At 38.8% G+C, this 15,306-nt stretch overlaps 1 protein-coding gene across 1 annotated transcript in view; it reads left to right on the top strand.

Annotated features, from left to right (window-relative positions):
• Positions 1–15,306, top strand: part of DAPP1 (dual adaptor of phosphotyrosine and 3-phosphoinositides 1) — an 81,056-nt gene that overhangs the window by 52,224 nt on the left and 13,526 nt on the right. The window contains exon 3 of the mRNA XM_075201230.1: positions 3,262–3,395. Coding sequence (XP_075057331.1) covers positions 3,262–3,395 — 134 coding nt within the window. The remainder of the gene's footprint in view (positions 1–3,261; positions 3,396–15,306) is intronic.

Below are 15,306 nucleotides of genomic sequence, written 5' to 3'. Positions count from 1 at the left end.
GTGATTGTGACACTTCCAGATGTTCAGCTTCATGTTTGAACTCCTTTATTGTGTCAAAAATCATTATGAAGTTAGAATTTCCAAATGTCTGTATCTGAAAAATATATCTAAATAATATAAAATAATAGCAATACAATAAGAGGAACTGCCGCCATACAACCTCAAACTAATAACAAGATGTGTTTCACCTTGTTTTTATATATTTTCCTGCTGCCTTAAGCTGATTACACACTGGCATTGACAGCCGCAAAGAGTTCCAAGGTATATTTGTTTGGTAAATGCCAGTTAAAATGATCCTAGTGTAGTTCCTTATAAATGGTGTAGACCTTTTTCACTTCAGGTCTTAGCTGCACCACAGGCTCCATATGTAATCCTATAAAGAAGCACAAAGGTTTGAAAAACACATCTAAGGGGTATATTTACTAAACTGCGGTTTTTAAAAAGTGCAGATGTTGCCTATGGCAACCAATCAGATTCTAGCTGTCATTTTGTAGAATGTACTAAATAAATGTTAACTAGAATCTGATTGGTTGCTATAGGCAACATCTCCACTTTTTCAAACCTGCAGTTTAGTAGATATACCCCTAAGTGTGAAATAATAGCAGAAAAAATAAAACAGATACAAAATAATTCCAAAGATAGCCGAATCTAGATATTTTTAATTAATTTATTTATTGTCTAATAATTGTTTTCATTAGGCTATAAGGTCCACAGGCTCTAAATCAGCCCTAAAAATTCCACGTAGGGACTATGAAACCACAGCAGATATAAAATATAAGGGATTATGCACTCCCTACTATAATTATAGGCATATTAGAGTCACTGAGGAGTTCTCATTTAAATCAAACCTTGTAGCGAACGTATTTGTTGTTATCAAAGCAAATCTTAACAAAACTTTACTTGTGCTTATGACTTAGTTGAATGTAAGTGTATCTGGGTGTAAGTATGCCTGAAGTAAACCTGGCATAATGTCATTGGTGCAATGTGGCTTTATAGAGCTTTGAGGGTGCATTCGGTGGTAATCTGTATCCCAATGCTTGGGATACCGACACCCACTATTCCTACAAAAAAAAAAAAAAATAGTAAAATGACGATATGATGAAAATATACACTTACCTTCACAGTGACAGTGTTGATTTCTGAAGAGTCTGCTATGTGACAGCTGGTAATTCCGAAGATGCTGCATGCCGGCGTTGGATTGTGACGTCAACAAAGACATTTAAAGAGGTCTGTTAATCATATGGTTAGGGTTAGGGTTGGGATTATGATTAGGGATAGAGATAGGCTGCGCCAAACGCCAATTACTTACCTGATGTCACAATCCAGCACCAGCATGCAGCATCTTCAGAATTACCAGCCGTCGCAAAACAGACTCTTCGGAAATCAACGCCGTCGCTGTAAAGGTAAGTGTATATTTTCATCATCTCATCATTTTACTATTCATTTTTTTTATGTAGGAATAGTGGGTGTTGGTATCCCAAGTATTGGGATACTGTACTCCACCAGGCGCATGAGCATCCAACGTACCAATACGTGATCCAGTACAATTAAAGTTTCCAGGTGCGGACTCAATACCAGAACTGAAGTGGAAATTTTTCTGTTGAGCTTGACTAATCAAGCACAGATCCATTAGTTTAAACAGGGCACTGCAGAAATCCGGGTGAATCAGCAGACAACATAATTAACATACTCCCACTCTCAAATCATTCAGCCATTACCAGAAATATTTTAGTATTTTGATGAGTCTACAAGAAAAGAACAAACCTGCATCATTCTAAAGGGAAAGGTAAGAAAAGAAAAAAAATATGAATATCTTAAAGAAATATAGAAAATAAAATAACAAATAATATAGTATGTTCATTAAATTTGAGTATAGTGAAATTATTATTAACATTTATTTTTATAGTACCATCATACTCTGTATTATTCTGTGTTTACAATTGGGATGTATATTATATGTATATACCTGTGGGTTTTTAAGGCCATTGAAGTTTCTACTACTTAGGGTCTTATTTATGACTGGCGAAAGCAGTGATTTTTTTATCTCCACAACGTAGCAAAAATCTCTTATCTCTCTATCAAACAAGGGTTAACTTATTGCTTCACCATACCAGTCTCTGACAATATGCCCATGCGTGATCCATACAGACAGCTTATGCATTTGCAGTGGAATGGAAAGTCTACACTAGGGCTTTCTGTTCCCCTGGTTCAAAAAAATAAGTTCAAAAAAGTTCAAGATATATATATATATATATATATACAAGTTAACCCGTGCATGATACTCATGCATTCTAGTCAAATCAAGCTACTTAAGGTGTTAAAAAGGTTCTTGTCATGCATTTGGGCCTAGCCCAGGCCTCTTCAGGGGAAGAGCGTTACTTCCCAACGCAAGCGCCCTTTTTTAAACGTGGTTTTGTCCACATGTCACCACCTCATCATTTTTCTCCATCACCTCATCCTTCATCTTTATCGCCACATCTATCCAGATGTCTATCCAGACACAGGGATCTCTCTCAGCAGTCCTGAGTATCACACTCCTCTCGCTCGGTCACCCCCGGCAACCACCAACCACTCCCCACTGTCACCCCCGGCAACCACCAACTACTCCCAACTGTCACCCCCGGCAACCACCAACCACTCCCAACTGTCACCCCCGGCAACCACCAACCACTCCCAACTGTCACTTCTCCTTCAAGAAATATATTTTTTTTAAAAAAAAATCTTTATAAACACTTTTAACAATTAACAAATTAAATTAACAAATTAAAAACATCTTAGTATACCAAATTTTTAGCCCTTTCTGAGTTTTTTTTCCACGCACACTAAGAATTTAGTAGGTCAGTGTATAACTCCGCCCAGCAGGTGGCGCTGCAGCTTGGCTTTTTTTTTTCACACACACACACAGACTAACACACGCCACTAGGATTATATATATTAGATATATATATATATATTGACCATTAAAAAATGCTTTATTTAAAGACCTTAGATAAATCATCCTATTTATGTCTTTATTGTAGTGACTGAGGTAACCTGTCCTCCAACATTGTTGCTGGACAAGGAACCTTAAGGTTTGTGTTCAACGTTATAATGGGAATGAATGTGTAACTGGCTTACGCTAACAGAATTACTTCCCATAATAAACTGGTATTATTACTGTGCTTACTTACATTTATATATATTAAGGATGTTTTGCAGTTACAACTGAACACTACCTCACTACCTATATTAGGTTGTATAACAAATGTGTATTTTATTCAGGGCCAAGGACTCTGTTAAACACTTTCAAATACATCAAAATGGAACATCATACAAATTTGGATTTAATGAATTCTCTACTGTAGAAGACTTTATTCAACATTTTGCTAACCAGCCTTTGATCGGAAGTGAATCAGGTAATTTGCAACATCAATGCTTACTGTGTGTCAGCTACTATTTATTTGATTATTTTGATTGGATCTTTCTGTACTATAATTTATATATGGACTGTTCATAATTGTCAGCAACAAATCCAGATTTTTAAGATTTGCTCCAAAAATATTTAATATTAGCTAACTAAATTTAATAATGGCTGCCCCCATGGTACTATTTCTATTGATCTGGGTATTGGATTAATTTATCTGTATCTGTTTCTATCCAGTATTGTGTGTAAGTTGAAGACATTTTCATATGACTCCTGCAGCTTTAACTTAATGCATCGCTTTATTTTTTTGGCTACCATCTGTCCTTTGACTACGGTCATTAATTCATTCATAGTTGCTTACTTTCTCTGCTTTTGGATGGAACACAGCAGTGAATTTGATGCAGTTGTATCACTAGAACATCTTTGTGTCATATCCCTGGGGTGTATGCACACCACATTTTGGCACACCACATACACACTAAATGAATACCCACATAAAGTCACCACCATGTACCCTACAAACTCACTGCTGCAGACGCAAATAGTTACAAATCAATCTAGTTTATCCTTTTGTAACTAACATAGTTACACTTGTAACAATAAGGGGATTGAACACTCCAGGTTAATAGGTTTTGGATATTTCACTATAACATTAGGGGTTTATAAAAGACTTATTATATTGACAGTCTCCCCCTTATTCTTTATTCATATATATACCAACCTATTTTTATCAATCAGAGAATTAGTCACACACAGCTTTTCTTTATATTTTATTCTCACATTTTTATAAAATATAATAGTATACCATTATTTTATTTAATTCTAATAAACATTAAGTTTTAATATTCATATTTTGATCTCATAAATCCATTTGTTATAATTTTGGGACTTTAAGAGTGCACCAAGATCAAGTCAGTGTCTCCTTTTCCTCCTTATCCCTAATTAATATTGCTGTTTACGCTGATGGTTGCACCCTCCTGTTTATTAAATTATATTAATTTTTTTATATAGAATAAACAGAAATAATATTGGGAGATTTTAAAGTCTCTTTATATACATAAAAAATTACAATAACATACAGAAATATTTTTACTAGTGCGACATAATCTCTTTTTTGCACCTTTCTATCATAGCCAGCATTCATTTTCGTAAATAAAACATATTTTATATAACCAAAATGATTTGAAAATGTTGGAATAAATTTCTGTCAGAAAACCGCCCTTGCGTGCTTTGGTTTTGGATCACGATTTTTTCTAAAATCCATATTCTTATTTTTTTGGCTCAAATCACATATTTTTGCTTCCCCCCCCCCTACATTATTATTAACCTCAATAACACTAATTTCAATCAATTTGACCACCTCACAGATCACAATATTATTTACATACACTTTCAAACAAAGACTGCAGCAGGTCTTGCCAGTGATAAAAAGAAGGCCATTGTCATGCCTGGGCATAAGACCAAAATATCCACCTCTTATGTGTGGAATTATTTTTACCCAAATCCTGACAACAGTTGTCTAGCCATTTGTAGCATTGTAAAGCCACAGTCAGTAGAGGTAGGGACCTTAACTATCTAGGAACCTCATCCATGTTACGCCATTTGAAGCGAGTTCATGGAAAGCTTTTGTGAAAATCAAAAACTCATGCTAAAAAATAACAACAAGCAGTCCAGCATCAGCTACCTCCCTTCTCTCAGCTAGATCCCAGCACCTGCAATCTACACCCCCAACACCGTCATCATCAATATCCTCACAAGTGATCTGAGTTAGTCCTGCATCCAAGTTTCTAAGGAGAGATGCTCCTCCCCTATCCAGGACTCCTCAGAAGAATCCTTGAGCATTAGGCCCACTGCTGCTGCTCCTGCTGCTGGGGGTGGATCTCCAACTCAGAAGCAGACCAAGAAGAAGACTACTAGTAGTTTACAACAATTGACTGTTAAACAATCCTTTGCAAGAGGAAGCAAGTATGAAAGCTGTCACCCAGTTGCAAAGCGGATCACAGACACCGTGGCGACTATGCTAGTATTAGATCTGCGTCCAATATCCACTAATAATGCAGCTGGCTTCTGTGCCCGCTACCAAGTTCCATCACAACACCATTTTACTAGAAAAGCTATTCCTCACCTTGCCTGGTCAAAGCGAGTAAGCGAAACGCGCGTCGGCGTTCGCCTCGCGGTGTTGTTTAAAATTGTGATCCATGCTGCTGCTATAAGAACAGGGTCTGGGAGATTTATTAAGCCAACGGGAGTGTACAAAACATATGCATAGGCAATAGGGTTCATTACTCAGACCTTATTTATGGGAACCAGATAATAGGGATCCAGGTATAGGTCTTTAATAAGAAATCTGAATAATAACAGCTACTAGCAGATAATTTGATAGCAGCATCATATTGATCCATGAATGGAAAAGAGAATATAGTCCTACCAATGTGAAATATTAAATAATAGGACACGCTGTAAACAATATTCTTTAAGATAGCTAATTATAATCTAGCAAGCCGAATATCCTATTAAAGACGCAATAGACACCTTGATAATCTTACTAGTGTCCTGTTATAACTCCACATGGTTAAGATCAATGTCCAATTGGTTATATACTCCAACATATCGAGTAACTAATCTTATTAAGAATAAATATAACCTGGAAGATACAATACCCTATTGTACTATAAATTATGACAACCTGCATACGTAGGCAGGATAATATATACTCCCCCTGTACCTAACAATTGTATTTCTCTTATTAATCTGTTTATAATATCATTAAACAGGGCAGCATGAGGATCATAGTTACCCATATACAGTATAAATAGGGAATTTATAAATTATCAACACAGCGAGGCAAGGCAGTTAGTTCTGCCAATTTTAAATTTATATTTGTTTTCAGTTTATTTCAAACTCGAGTAATTAATTTATTATTTTTGGTTTTATTTCGCTACTAGTGGTACTATGGTACTAATTTGGGACTTTAACACAGTTTTTAAATGAATCAATAAAATGTGTTTTATAATAACAAATAATCATGAGTGCCCCTATAAGACATGTTTTCCTTTCTTTCTACCTCTATATGTGACTATTAGTTTCACATGTGTAGGGTGCACCAACCCAGCTAAATTGACAACATATATAAATAATAATAGACTGGGTATATGATAACCTGGTGCGTCGGTATACTTTTCTTCTACAATATTCCTCACCTTTAACAGAAGGTTCGTAATAATGTAATTATTGGGCTACAAAATGCCATTCTACCCACTGTACACTTAACCACAGATATGTGGACAAGCGGAACTGGGCAAACTAAAATTATATTATTGTGACAGTCCACTGGGTTGGTGATTTGCCTTCACCAGCATGGACAGCAGCAGCATGTACCCAAGAACATTGCATCTTTCAGAGGCAGGCTACTCTGTGTATCATCTGCTTCACTAAGAGCCATATTATTATTATTATTATTATTATTCTTATTATTATTAATATTATCATAGATTTATAAGGCACCACAGTGCTCCACAGCGCCGTACAGTAGGGAAGACAAGGACATACATAAAACAAGACATACTTAAATCAAGAACAGACAAGGCAGACAAAATAAGTGGAAACAAAGGGTATGGAGGACCCTGCTCATTAGAGAGCTTACATTCTAAAGGGAAGAGGGCACAGCTGAAACAAGAGGAGCGGGTGTGGCCCAAAGTGGAGATTGTGATAGTTGTGAGAGTGCATTAGTGTGAATAGTGTTATTGATAAGGTCACCTCTAAAAAAGAGATGGGTTTTCGAAGAGCATCTAAAGATTTAAAGACTGTGGGAAAGTCTGATTGAGCATGGTAGGGAATTCCATAAGTGGGGAGCAGCATGGGAGAAGTCTTGAAGGCAGCAGTGAGAGTTGGTTATCAGAGACGAGACAAGGAGCAGGACAGAGGTAATACCGCTGACAATCTGTTTGAAAAACTAAGGGATGTCATTGCAACATGGCTTATACTGCTTGGACTCTCCTGAGGATATGTGATTTATGATAATGCCACCAATATTGTTAGAGCATTACAGCGAGGGGAATTCCATCACATTCCCTGTTTTGCAAACACAATCAACTTGGTGGTACAAAACTTTTTAAAAAATTACAATGATATACAGGAGATGCTGTCTGTGTCCCAAAATATTTAGGGTCATTTTCGGGATTCTGCAACAGCATGTAGGAGAATGCAGCAGCTGCAAAAAGAATAGAATTTAGGAGGAATGTACTTTAGTCAAGCGCAGTGGAGAATACTTTCCGTGTTGTGCAAGGTGCTAAAACCACTCAAAGTAGTCACCTGTGAAGACAGTGCAGACACTATTAGCTTGAGTCAAGTGATTTCCCTAATTAGACTTTTTGAAAAGCAGCCAGAGAAATTGAAGGAGGAAATTAAACAAAGCAATTCTGCTAATTATGTTGGACTTGTAGATTAAGTACTTCATTCTCTTTGCCAGGATCCAAGAGTTATCAAAATCTTGAAATCGGATCATTACATTTTGGCAACTGTGCTTGATCCAAGGTTTAAGAGCTATGTCTTTTCTTTCTTTCCAACTGACCCAGATCTCAAGAGATGCTCCTGGTCAGTAAGCTGACAGTTCAAGTGGTACATGACACAATGACGTCTCCTCCTTCAGTTTCTCTGGAAATTGCTGCTAGGAAAAAACTTAGCTTTTACCAAGAAACCCAGTGGTGATGCAGATGAGTCTGCACAACATATTGACATTTGGTTTGGTCTAAAAGAATTGCCCAAAAATCATGACAGCTCTTCCGTAAAATGAACTACGAATTCCATGAGGAAGGCCATTACCGGCAATTACATCAAAGTACACAGACTTCTGTAATGGTGGATTCCAGCAGGGATGAATTAGTATTGTTTGAGGATGATGTACACACTGATGAGGGTGAATATGATGGCAGTGTAGATTGCAGGTGCTGATATTAGCTGAGAGAAGGAACCTATCTGATGCTGGTATGCTTGGTAATATTTTGGGTAGAATGGCATGTTGGCAATTTTTTTTGTTTTTCTACAGTAAACTTTCACCTTTATTAGAGAGTTGTTTTTTCTTTACAAAGGAACAAGCTTTTTATTTACATTTTTGTTTCCCTGACTTAAAACCACTATGCACTTGAGCATAGACTTTAGCACATGAGATAGAGGGATTAGTATAATCAATACTGAGACTGGAGAGTGACAAGAACAATGCCACCCCTCCTGTTTCTGTATGAGCTATGGCACAGTAGAATGTCACTGGAGACTTAAGAACACTGACAGCCCTATTATTACAATTTCTGTTTCAGCACTGAACCCTGCCACCTCTCCTGTTTCTGAGTGAGCTATGGCAGTAAAATGTAACTGCAGATTTAGACCAAGACTGCCAGCAATGGAGCTCTCCTGTTTGTGTGTGTTAGCTATATAACACAGTACAATGTGACTGCAGATTTAGAAGACCAAGCCTGCCAGCCCTATTTTTGGTATTTCTACAATGACAAGTAGCAATGGAGCTCTCCTCTTTGTGTTTTATCTATATAACACACAACAATGTGACTGCAGATTTAGAAGACCAAGCCTGCCAGACCTATTTTTTCTATTTCAGCAATGACAATTAGCAATGGAGCTCTCCTGAATCTCATTGGAGTCTCACTGGAGACTTTGAAGAACACTGCGACCCCTCCTCTTTCTTTTCTACCTATGATGCTGCCCAACTGCACTAGAGACTGCCAAGAACTGTGCTACCACTTCTGTGTCCCTCTGAGAAATGGCACTGGATCGCCGTGGAGGGCGGTACTTATAGAATCCAAAGCTTGCGAGATCCGATGATGTTATGATGACGTTTTGCCTCGTTTTCAATTCCGAGGGCACGCGAAAGTACCAGGTTCGAATCTGCTAAGTTCGGGTGTGTTCGGTTCTCAGGGAACCGAGCCTGAGAATCTCTAGTTAGAATTGAGATTCAAATATGTATGTAACTGGTAGACTCCAGACATGTTTCCTGTAAGTCAAGCAATTGGTAAATGAAAGAGGTAATGGTGCATACTAGTGTTATTGTGTTATTTCATTTATCATTATGCAATTACAAACAATTTGTTTGTTTTGCTTACCTTTTGCTTTTATTTTCTTTAAACTTAAATGGCTTTCAATAAGCTTTTAGCACAGAAAAGTAAATACTGCTCAAACTGAATATAGAGCTGGATTAACAGTGTGATTTCTAAATGTAACACCCCCTTTCCTCGGCTAGGGTATGTGTAATAATCTTTGTGTGTCCTGTCTGCAAATGGACTCTTTTACCTTGTGTTCAGTTTTGCACAGTGCCTCCACCTTAGTCTAAGTACTGTAGGCTCTTTGTGGGGTAGTGTTCTGGAGTTAGCAACACCAAGGAACCCTCGCCCCCTACACCAGACCACAGGCACACACAAAGGAAATATTCTGACCCCAAATTGGTCTTCATAATTTTATATAAAACTATACTACTATAGTGTGAACAATACAATAGCATAAGCATAACAAAACAAAAAAACCACAGTACAACATTTTGTGTATAGCACCTAAAATAGATCTCTCTAGTATATTATAAACTTGAAGTACCTATATTACCACTTACATAATATTTCCTATACTAAAATATTGATATAAATCTATATACGATATCTATCTAAATTACTTTAAACCTCTATAAACATTTAAAAAAGCAATACAGTCCTCATTATGCAAATACATATATATCTATATGGATATGCAGCTTTATCACATGGCAGTTGGAATATAGGCTCCTTCTTCCTTCAGTTCCAATATAAAGCAGTTGGCAGCCTGGAATGCAAGACAATGTCCTCTCTGTAAAATATCACTTGTATTACAGAACACTATTGCTGCTTTCTCTTGATTTGATTAAGTCCAATTACTCTAACTAACTATCCCTCTCTAGCTAACGAATATGGCTCAGTCCAATCACTTGAATAATATAAGAAACATGGGTACTTATCAGTCTCTCTCTTTCTTTGCTCCTCTGTTCATATCTCTCACAGCAGTCCAGCTTATAATGTATCCTGTTATAGCACTCTCTCTTTCACAGCTGTAAAGCAACAGGCATGGTGTATGGTGTTACAACCCCTTAATCTAATCCATACCTGAACTGCACTTTTTAGCTATGTTGTTAGCAAGGAAGTATCAGTGATGGAACTATAACATCTCCTTGGAAAAGTACTTCAGGGGTTAAATTCCACCTCCACAGAGAACACTCAGGAGTTGAGTGAATTAAGCTGCCATTGTTATTTCTGTTTGCTACCTATTGTCCACTAGTGAGCTCTACAGGCAGCCAGGAGCCGGACCCAGCAGGGGTCACCTGAGGGAAGACACCTGGGGAGGTAGGGGAAGGGGCTGGATAGTTTGAGAAGCCCACCAAGCGAGACCTTTTGCAACTCCCCTGGGCAGACAGTTCCCAAGGTGGGATTATGAGGTGATAAAAGAGGCTACCCTGGGAGCTGGACATGTATGTGACTGACTTTGGCCAAGAGGTGATGCTCTGCCAGAGATGTGCTGTGGAACCTATCTCATTGGATTTATTTGAACTGATTTCCTCACTTGTTGGACCTGCTATCGTTAAGGGGCCGTGCTGTATTTAATCCTGTTCTGCAGAATAAATACCGTGTCTGAGTGATTCGGAAACCATGTATCCTCACATTTGGTGGCAAGCGTGGGATCACTCAGTGACAAGCACGGAATTGCAAAGACACAGCAGAACGGAGGCAGCAACACAAACATACAGAAACATTAAGAAAGGAATCCTGCAGGAACTTTGTCAGGCAAGAAAAATTGAGATCAACTCAACGGATACCAAGGGGTCCCTAATCGAATAATTGGCTCAGTGGGATGTAGAAAACCCTGGTGAGGAGAAGGAGGACGACGCGGTTCAGGACTCGTCAGGGGAATCCAGTAATGGAACCAAGGGGTTGACAACCCAGGCAGCTGCAATAACTGTCGGTAACATGGAACAGCTGCAGATTTGATTGGATATACTTGGACCAGGAGCTGCTGCACATGAGAGGGCAGCAGTATTCAGAGCAGCGCTGGGTAAACTGGTTGTGGAACCTGCAATGGCATCAGTGTCAGTATTGGAAGGAAGGGGAGGGGTACTTAGCTCCTGATGCACCAGAGGCGGAGAAAGTAGTCTATCAAGTGGAGGTGGTAGCGGCATTTGGGAAGGCTACCCCTGCAAACATGAAGGGACACCTGCAGCCTCTAAAAGTTAGTGGGCAGGAACTGCAGGGACTCTGGGGCTTCTATTACTCTGATACGGCCCAGTTTAGTCCCACCTAATCAATGGCTAAAGAATCAGAAAATCAAAATTTCAATGGCCAGATTACAGTTATCCCCATGGCCAGGGTTAATTTGGATTGGGGTCAGGGTTAGGGGGAGGTGAATGTGGGACTCTTGGATGGATTACCTACCCACGTTATTCTGGGGAATGATCTGGGGGGTGGATTGGCCAGCTACTTTGTGGGAGCTATCAGAGTCAAGCAAGGGTTTTGGAGACAGCTCTCGAGGACCCACCCATACCAGCACCAGAAGTCCCTTTTAGATCAGCTGCCACACCACGTGAACCGCTGCCAGTGAGTAACGCTGTACCAGACTTACCTGACATTGACATGAATCTGGGGTAGATAGGACTGCATTTAGGGAAGCCCAACGGACTAACCCATCTTTAGATGGTCTCCGCAGTGCGGCGGAAAGGACAGATTGGGGACCTCAGGAGAATAGAATCATGTGGGAAGAAGTGAGATTGTACAGGGTGCCCACCAAGGCTGATCCTCTAGAGCCAGGAGTAGATAGGAAACAGCTGATTGTTTCACAGCAGTGCCGTCGCCGGTTACTAGCACTAGCCCAGGACATCCCCCTAGCTGGCCACTTAGGGGTTCATAAAACCCGTGCCCAGTTGCTACGACATTTCTTCTGGCCTGGAGTTAACCAGGAGGTCAAACACTATAGGTCCACATGCGATGTATGCCAACGCCTCGGAGGACCCCTACGTCGGGTCCACCTACAGTCCATGCCCATCATAGGTGAGCCATTTAGGAGGGTAGCAATGGACATTGTGCAACCTTTTAAGAAACCAAGCTGAACAGGGAAGAAGTACATCCTGACCGCAGTCGAATACGCGATTAGATATCATGAGGCAGTGGCACTATCATCCATAGATGCTGAACATATTGCCCAGGCTCTCATGGATATCTTTAGCCATGTAGGATTCCCTCAAGAAGTAGTCACTGACCAGGGGACGCAATTTCAAGGGGACTTGCTGCAGACAGTATGAGAAAAATTTGGGGTCCATCCCTTCCGCACAACCCCCTACCATCCCCAGACTAATGGTCTTTGCGAGAGATTTAATGGGACCCTTAAGCAGTTGCATATGCTGGGTCAGAAGGGGGAGACTGAACTGATTTCCTCACTTGATGGACCTGCTATCGTTAAGGGGTCGTGCTGTATTTAATCCTGTTCTGCAGAATAAATCATCCTTCTATTTTTCCTCTAATACCGTGTCTGAGTGATTTGGGAACCACGTATCTTCACAACAGCGATGGTCTCTCTCTCATCACCTCTGTATCCCTTGTTCAATACTCCTCTCCTCCATACTCCTACTCCTCTTTCAACTGCTACAATCAACAACCAGTATCCAGTGTTTCCTCTCACTTTTCCCTCGCTCCCTTGGTCTCAGTGATGTCAATGTGAGCAGAGCTTTATCAATCCCTGACCTTAGTGCATATGTGTGGGCTATCATGTCCGCCGGCACTACATAACATTTGTTTTGGGTGAACATTTGATTGAACTGTGCCTCTAAAATTTGTGCTTATTACACCTGTACTTAATACAAGGCTTTTAAATCTGCAAGTAACTCACATGTCTAAAGAGACATGTTTGCTGTGAGCTTGCAGATTTACAAGCCTTGTATTAAGTACAGGTGTAATAAGCATAATATAGTTTAAGCAGGATGAAAACTAGAACTCACACACGCAATATAACAAGTCCCTAAAACTTGCCCCTTCACATAATCATGTAGCATGTTACCTGGTTTCAAAGCCAAAGGTAATCTGCTAAATCTTGACTTGCAAATCAGGAGTTACAACATTGTGTTCATTTCCGCACACATTATTGGTTGAGGAACTTCCTTATCAGCAACACTAAGATTAATGAAATATAAAGTATATCAGGTTTCTTCTTCCTTATGTACTATTATTACTGCATCAGTAAAATAAAAGTAATTGTTTCTTTTTAATTCAGTAAAGGATCTATAGATCCGACGTGTTTTAAGCACCAAAAACGCACCACAAAATAGAGAACAAGACAGATAGATGTTTCTAAGGATAGCTAATTTGCATGAAAGATAGCTACTTAAGTCTTTTAATGTCTCTTACTTAGGTAAGGTGGCTTTAAAGGCTCTTTTTTTACAAAGTTAAGAGCCTCTTGGGAATTGTTCCTTATAGAGATAAGCTGATCTGTACATACCATCCTTTTTTGCGGAGTGACAGATTATTGCAGAAAAATACATTTATTTATTTACCTTGCATTCAAATAATACTTTGGACTGACTAATAATGCTAAAGAAATATTCCAAGCACAGCCAGTTTCTAAAAAAACACATGCATAGTTTACCAATAGGAACCTCGATACATGCAAAAAGGATCATGGTCATTCCATGTTGGAGTGCATGCTCAGCCCTTCTGAAACTCTCCCCTAAAAACAGTGTTGAATTGCGGCACATACCATAGGCACCTGCCTCTGGTGCACACGACATACCTCTCAACTTTCCCCAAATTGGGACTGTCCCAGCTAAATTTGGAAAGTTGGGAGGTTTGGTTTCAAGTCATGTTTGAGTAAAAAACTTTTCTTTTTGGAGTAAAATAGTTTTTGGGAGGTGATTTTTTTTAAATAACATGCATGTTGAACAAAATGAAAGAGGTTAAACCAATTGTATACTCCCTCAGTAGCATTTTAATATTTTGTTTCTGGTTCAGTTTATGGCATGTAGATTATTATATTGTAGCCTTGAGGATATATTTGCCCTCTATCTGCTAAAACACAATTTCAAAAATTAGTCCCAGTGAAAGGCTGTAATGTCGTGCAAATTTTGCACCTAAATGCAATGTCAGTATATGTTAGTAAATAGGTCTTAATGTGTAATCTGGTGCTAAGAGTTGCTTGCAGTCATGATACGGTTTTGTGAAAGCATGAAGCATCCTTTCAATAGCATACTTACAGTTAAATTGGGTTAATTAGTGGTATTAATAAGAATTTCTGTAGTAAAGTTGACGCCCTTGAATAGTGGAAACTGTAAAATGTATGATAATTTGTTATTTAAAATACTATATCTGCAATTAAATAGTTATTGCCTTTAGACTTGGTTGCCATCTACTAGAATCATTCATGTTTTCCAACAAAAATAAACACAGCATAGAGAGCATTGATATTAGCAGATATATTTCAGGTGACTGTGTCAATGTGTAGTGGTGAGCTCATCAGCCTATTAGGAAACAGGACATGTATAAGCAAGCCACCATTAAAAATGTTTTGTGTACGAAAAAATGTACGTGAATAAATTGGGTCATCCATTCAGATAGGTGTGATGAGGTGTGTTCTTACCTAGAAACACACCTCATTATGTGCTCTTCAGGAGTCTCCTGGACATGCTGGGAGAGTAGGCAATTATGGATTAAATACACTAGGATATGACACCTCATACATTCAGTTTGAAACTTGTGTATTATAAGGAATTTTGAGCATTTTAATTATCATTGCTTTATTTTGAACTAGTTTGTTTAAAAAATACAAAACATAGTTAAGATATGATTGAAATGCTATAAATACTGCAACAAGAAAAATCACTGTAACCACCCATAATATCA

Source organism: Mixophyes fleayi, chromosome 1, assembly GCF_038048845.1.
Source record: "Mixophyes fleayi isolate aMixFle1 chromosome 1, aMixFle1.hap1, whole genome shotgun sequence".
In the NCBI taxonomy this organism is placed as follows: domain Eukaryota; kingdom Metazoa; phylum Chordata; class Amphibia; order Anura; family Limnodynastidae; genus Mixophyes; species Mixophyes fleayi.
Note: the sequence above shows the minus strand (reverse complement) of the source record. Positions and strands in the feature narration are given on the sequence as shown.